This window comes from Nylanderia fulva, unplaced genomic scaffold, assembly GCF_048542155.1.
Source record: "Nylanderia fulva isolate GAGA-0341 unplaced genomic scaffold, ASM4854215v1 Scaffold242, whole genome shotgun sequence".
Lineage (NCBI taxonomy): Eukaryota > Metazoa > Arthropoda > Insecta > Hymenoptera > Formicidae > Nylanderia > Nylanderia fulva.
Window position 1 is genome coordinate 155,246 of NW_028190307.1, and position 6,166 is coordinate 161,411.

Below are 6,166 nucleotides of genomic sequence, written 5' to 3' on the forward strand. Positions count from 1 at the left end.
AAAAGCGACCAGTGCAATGTTCAAGTTGCTGGCGTTTTTGGGCCTGTTTTAGAAACAACTGTGCGGCCCCTGATGACGGTGTTGGTTCCTGTTTTAGAGGGTGGAGACAGGGACCACAGGGCGAAAGACGCTCCTCTGTCCCGCCGCTGCGTTATAGTGCGATTTGGCAAAACACAACCACCGTATTGGCTCATATACTTGCTATGTTAATAATGTTAAGATACAGTAAAACGTACCGATTCAAGACGCCTGTGCGCTCTGCGAACTAATGGTCATTTAAAATATTCAATGGCAATTTAAAATAAGGTCTGGCCAGCGTTTTGACTTGCTGCGTCAACAGCCTTGAGTTGGAATTAACCCTGGCTCTAATATTGACCTCCTGTATGGAACTAACTAATCCTCAGATTGCTAGTCAGTAGAGAAATCGTTTGGCTGCCATCATATATTTGGCGATGGACATTAAAAGTAAGCCTACAAAGCCTAGATAACATAATTGCTTTGATACTCAGACTTCTTGTTGTTCTGCTATATTTCGCCAAACAGTCGCACTGCAGACTTTGAAACCTTTCATCATTGTAGACCTCGACGGAAGCATAAAGCAAATACGCTCTAGGATTCTTTATGTGGTGATTTTAAAAAAAAAAAAAACGCAATCTCACCTATGGGGATCCAGATTACTGATACAAGAGGCCAATTAATCGACCTCACGCTGGCGTCATCCTAGTTACTCCCTGATAAATGTGGTGATATTCGCCTAATTTGTATTCGTCCGCAAGGTTCATCAATTGTTGACCTTACCTGTGGCCCCTCGCATGATATGGTTTAGTACTATTTGCCTGGAGTGTTAGAAGCGACATGGAATCGTTTATCCCGATCATGTTATATCACCGTTCCAACAGGTACTGGACCGAAACGATATTCGAGCCGCCATCTAAATTTCCATCTAACAATGGAGATGGAATTTTAAAAAAAATGGACAGTCCGCTTTTTATCGAATGCCTGGAATTGTATTGGGCGACTTAATCTGTTGGAAAAAAAATAGTTTTTGAAGATGATTCAGTTTAATACCATTGTTGGACTGATTAGTCAAACCTTTGACTGATGCGTGCTCCGTATCTACTCCTCGCTCGGGTAAATATACAAGAGGAAGTGCTGTTATTGGTGGACAGAGACATTAATCTTAGAAGGACCCTATTGGTGACGTGAGTCCCCGGCGTTGCCTAACCCGGGCCAGAAAAATAGGATGTTAATCGTTTCTAACGCTGCACCAAATACAGGGAATCTAGAAAGGCCCTACGATTTCCATCACAGATCCAAGAACTCTGCAGGGAGGAGCTATTGTTCAATCAACCTGGATTCCCTGGGAATTTCCCTAGAATCTATTTTTAAAAACGATTGCGTAAGTCTGGTAGTCAGTTTGGTAGCTTCTATCTCGAGGGCTGAATTATCAGTTTCTGGGACACTTTTTCCGTCAAATGTGTTCAATTTTAATCCCCCTGTTCGAACGATCGTTTGGAACGAGGACTGGGATGTCACTACCCGGGTGAGCTGCACAGTTACCTTTACCGTCAAAAAACGTTGGCACTCGATGTATCTCCGGGTTCCTGACGGCATTAAATCGCCACGCTCTTAGATTAAATAATACCCGTGGTCACTGTCGAGTTTTTTTTAGGCTGGCATGTTTTACCCTAAGCCTACGAACTGGTGTTTGTTTTTCCGAATAAAGGGAAGATAGCGGATCTTGTGCTCATCCCTAAGGGTGTTATCAGTCCCCCGAGGCTCCTATAAAGCAAGGCCTATTTCCTTCTTGATGAAATGGCAAAACTTTGAGCGAATTATTGCTGACAGGAGCTTATTCGGTTGAAAGAGCATCCAGCCTATGATTTTCACCACAACAATACGGCTTCGGAGATCCGATCCACAGTTGACGCCTTAATGGCCTGAAAAACATATACTACGTGGTCATCTGAGTAGAGGAGGCAACAAGGCTATTGCCGTCATGGCCTTGATATAAAAACGCACATTTAACTCGGTCCCTTGGGAGTCATTATAACGCGTTACATGACGTAAAATTCCAGACTATTGTGCCAAATATGACAGCTATTTTTACATGACAGGTACATTACAACAAGATACAGACGGTGACTTGGTAATAGGAAATTGACCAGAGTTCCACAGGGATTGTTTTTGTTTCCCTCTTGTGGAACTTAGCCTTTCCGACAAAACGTGCTGCGTCTTCACTGGAACCTGTGTTGTCGGATAATTTCTACGACGCGGACGACACATTATTATATCTTCTTCCTGCGGCTTTCTATCCCTGCGGCGGTTCTTAAGGCGGATATCCAACTGGGCTATGACACTTAGATACATTCGGCGGAATACACTTTAAGTTGCTGAGCAGAAGACGAAGCTGTTCTTATTTGCTGTAGCAAACCTCGTAATTTGCCAACCATACGTTTGGCAATCGAAAAATCAGTGTCAAAGACTTCCATAAATATCTATGGATCATGGTGGATACCAAGTGGTCTTTCGGTGATCATTTCCGATACGTGGAAGACGGCAACCTCAAAGAATTTTAAAGATCTTTGTCGCGACTTATGCCTAATTTAGAGGCCGGCACATCTAAAAACCGGCAGCTTTATGCCAATGTAATTACTTCACGTGTAATGTATGCTGCTCCCCTGTTTGGCGATAGGTTCTCGATCGCACCATATCGGGAGTTACGTCTGTTGCGATCTCTCCAACGTCGAACTTCTGCGATTACGGCCCGTCATCTCGGCCTACCCGGACGGTGTCGTATGAGGTCGGCGTGTCTTAATTGCGAGGATCCTCCATGGCCTTTGGTTGCTTCATGTCGGAAGAGGATTTACCATCGGTTGGTTGAGGTTTCAGCGATCACCAGATTGGAGCCCACACGTTTGGTCCTTGAATTTAAGGAGGAAGAGGAAGTAATCGCTAGCGACAATGGGATATTGCTGGCCAGTCGACCTGGAGCTCCAGGTGAATCACTAGGACGGGCCATAAACCTGTTTTTGGACCCAAGTGTTTCACAGGAATTCGGATATATAAACTTCCATCTTACGCAGATCTTAACATGTCACGCGTTGCTTTGGTCTTACCTGTATAAAGATCAATGGATGTGTCACAATGTGGCCCCAAGCAATGGCCCATGTATGACGATACAATCGAACCCACTCTGATTGCCTGTCTGAGTGGCTATCCGATCGTAATAATCTGTAAGTCCTTTAGAATTGACCTCGATTCGCTAAATTTGCAAATATTTCTGAAAGAGAGATTTTAGTTTCAGAGGACAATGGCCGCCTTCGCGATTTGTAAAATGTTATTATGGCGTAAAGAGAGGATGAGAGGATATTTCAAGCTGCCTGCTCCCCTCACCTTCCTCAGATTAAGTTGTGGCCTGCATGCCTTTAAGTGGCCTGGCAATCTTTTCGTCTGTCAACATATAGTTTGGTGCACGGCCGAACCCACATAAGAGTCTTAGGTACTGTAGGGATGGGGAATCTGCATGCCTTGCACATCGCCTTAATGTTGGGGCTGAATGGATCTGCACTGCCGTGGCGGCAGGTCTCATTCATAGTGGGTAATTGGAATGTCTGACTCGTGTTTGTCTACTGTTTGTTATGAGGACTGCGGCATGCTGTTCCCCAGTACGATGGGACTTTTGGTCCGTACGTTCTCTGTCCTTCAGTCCCGATTTCTAGTATCGAGGTAGCGGCGATGGTTGATTGGGTGACCGGGGAGGTTGCGAACGGTGACTCCTCGGCCTCCTTTGGCCCGCGCCAGGGTCATGTCTTGTCTTAGTTTTCTTCTCGTCTTTCGTGTCCCTGGTGGTTGAACATCAATGCACCACCTTTATGTGTCTTTTTTCGCCACTTGTCCTTCGCCTTTTGGCCCTAAGGGCTGGGGGCCTGTGGCCCTTATTTGTGTGTTCTTTTGGGGACCGTGTATAGTCTGTATATATTTTGTCCATATAGTTGGTGACGTCCTGTGACGCTTAAATGTGGGGTGGGCGGCTGCGGCCTTCTCACTAACCGGGTTCGGCAGGGGAAAGGGTGGGGGCCCTGATCCCATTGCAACGTCGACCCAGGTAGTCGTGGGGAGCTAGTAGCCCGGCTCCTCGATGCCCTTTCGAGGCACGGGAATGTCCCTCTCCGGGGGGATCCTGTAGTATCCTCTCGGGGGATTTGTCCTCTAAAGGACGCCGGTCCCGTTGTGCCACCGTGGATGTAATCATTAGGCGGTTCCGCGTGTGGACAACACCCTACGACCAGTGGCTTCAGTCAGTTTTTTAGGTCGTCCCGCCGTCCGATAGTCTCGTCGGGATACTACGGGCGGGAAATTCCACACAAAGCCCTCCACCCTCCTCGGGGTCAGGACGGCGAGTTTGGTTTAGGCAAATTTCCTGACGTAAAAAAAAAAAAAAAGTATTTTTTTTCCATGACATTATTTTTTAATTACTCTTACACTTTGATGTAGTATTTCTCATAGAACATATTCTTACCGATACACGTTTACATAAATCTACCTGACGGCATAAAGCATTACTCATTACTAGCCTCCTCCCTCACCCCTATTTTTACATTGCTCCCCCCCGGTAAATTGCCCCCTCCTTTTACTTCAAAAAGCACGACCAGAGGAGGAATTCTACGCTACCTCCCTATTCCACCCCTTGCTAAAACATTAAACATTTCATTTCTTGCCCACTTCCTCATGCCCCTTCCGTGCACCTTTCCCCTCCTTTCAACTCGCCGCCTATCTTCCTCCCCTCCTTCCTCCCTCCCAGCTCATCTCTTCCCTCATCCCCCCTCTACTTTCCCCCCCCCCCTCCCCTCCTCCCTCTTCCCATCTTGCGTGTTCCTAGCTAGGTCACGTTAAAAGGATTTTAAAATTTAAAGTAATTGAAATATTTTAAAAATAGGAATATACGAAGATAAGATAATTAATAAAATTAGAATTCCAAATATTATTTTAATTAAAGAAAATATATAGAATGGAATGATTTTCTGGATTGTTTAAAAAATAAGATAAATTTTCAAGGTATAAAAGATGATAAGTAAATTATTCATAAATGAAAAGGAGGGGATACCAAGTTTTTAAAAATTTAGATAAATAAAAATTTTAAAATGAAATATTATGATTGTTACTTAAAAAAAATTATTCATAATTAAAGAAAATAGAGAAGAAGTGATGCTAGAACTTGAATTATATAAAATAAAAAAAATATTTTCTTGTTAATTTTATTTCTATACACATAAACAAATAATATAAAGTTATTAATTTCTATAAACACATCAATACTTCAGAGATCATGCACACATAAGAAATTATTGTTCAAGAAATTACATTAAATATAATCACATGATTTCAATAAATCAATTATCTAACTGGTATTCATTAATATTTTAAAAAAAAAAACTGCCTACTTACCTCATTCCTACCCAACACTTCTTAATTACTCACAGAATAACTCCTATTTTATTACATTTATGGAAACATGGTTTACTCTTTTCCTGTCACCGACCTGCTCGGCCTTCTTTGCCCTTTTTGCTATCGTTTCCTTCTCTTACCTCATCCCCCAATTCATACATTTATTACACAAACGATAATAAATAGCAAACAGTGTTTGACAATTTCCTATTTTAGGGTATGAACCTAAAATTCTTGTTTTACTCGTTTTTTGTCCTTTTCCTATTATTTTTTCGTTCGCTAAAATCCAAAATCAAAACACTCGCAAATACTCGTATCTTTGTTTAAATTTTAGTCCATTTTTTTGTTCCTTGATTTTGCTCTCAGAAATGGTTTTTTTAAAATAATATTTTCGTTGCCCTTTTCTTAATTTTTCCCCAATGAAAGTATGTTTTTTTCTTTATTAGGGTTTTCAAAAATTTAAACTGATGTTTCGTTAGTCCAACTATATTATTTTTATTTCTTTATTCGCGCTGCAATTGCCTCTTTTTGGCCTACATAAAGGGATACAATTATTGGGGGAAATATCTTATAAATTATGTCATCAATGTAAAATTGTAGAAGTCTATGAATTTTATAAACCCCCCAAAAATTCGTTTTCCGGTATGGTTAGTATCTTCTTTGTCGTATAATTACTATATTGATTACCAAAATAAATGGTGATTCCCTCCATCTGACA

The 6,166-nt window shown here is 42.1% G+C and overlaps 1 protein-coding gene across 1 annotated transcript; it reads left to right on the forward strand.

Moving 5' to 3' along the window:
• The first annotated feature begins 2,597 nt into the window (after positions 1-2,597).
• On the forward strand, positions 2,598-3,200 carry LOC146723030 (uncharacterized). Its single transcript, XM_085483321.1, has one exon. The coding sequence runs from the start codon at positions 2,598-2,600 to the stop codon at positions 3,198-3,200; it is 603 nt and encodes a 200-aa protein (XP_085339447.1).
• Positions 3,201-6,166: the final 2,966 nt, after the last annotated feature.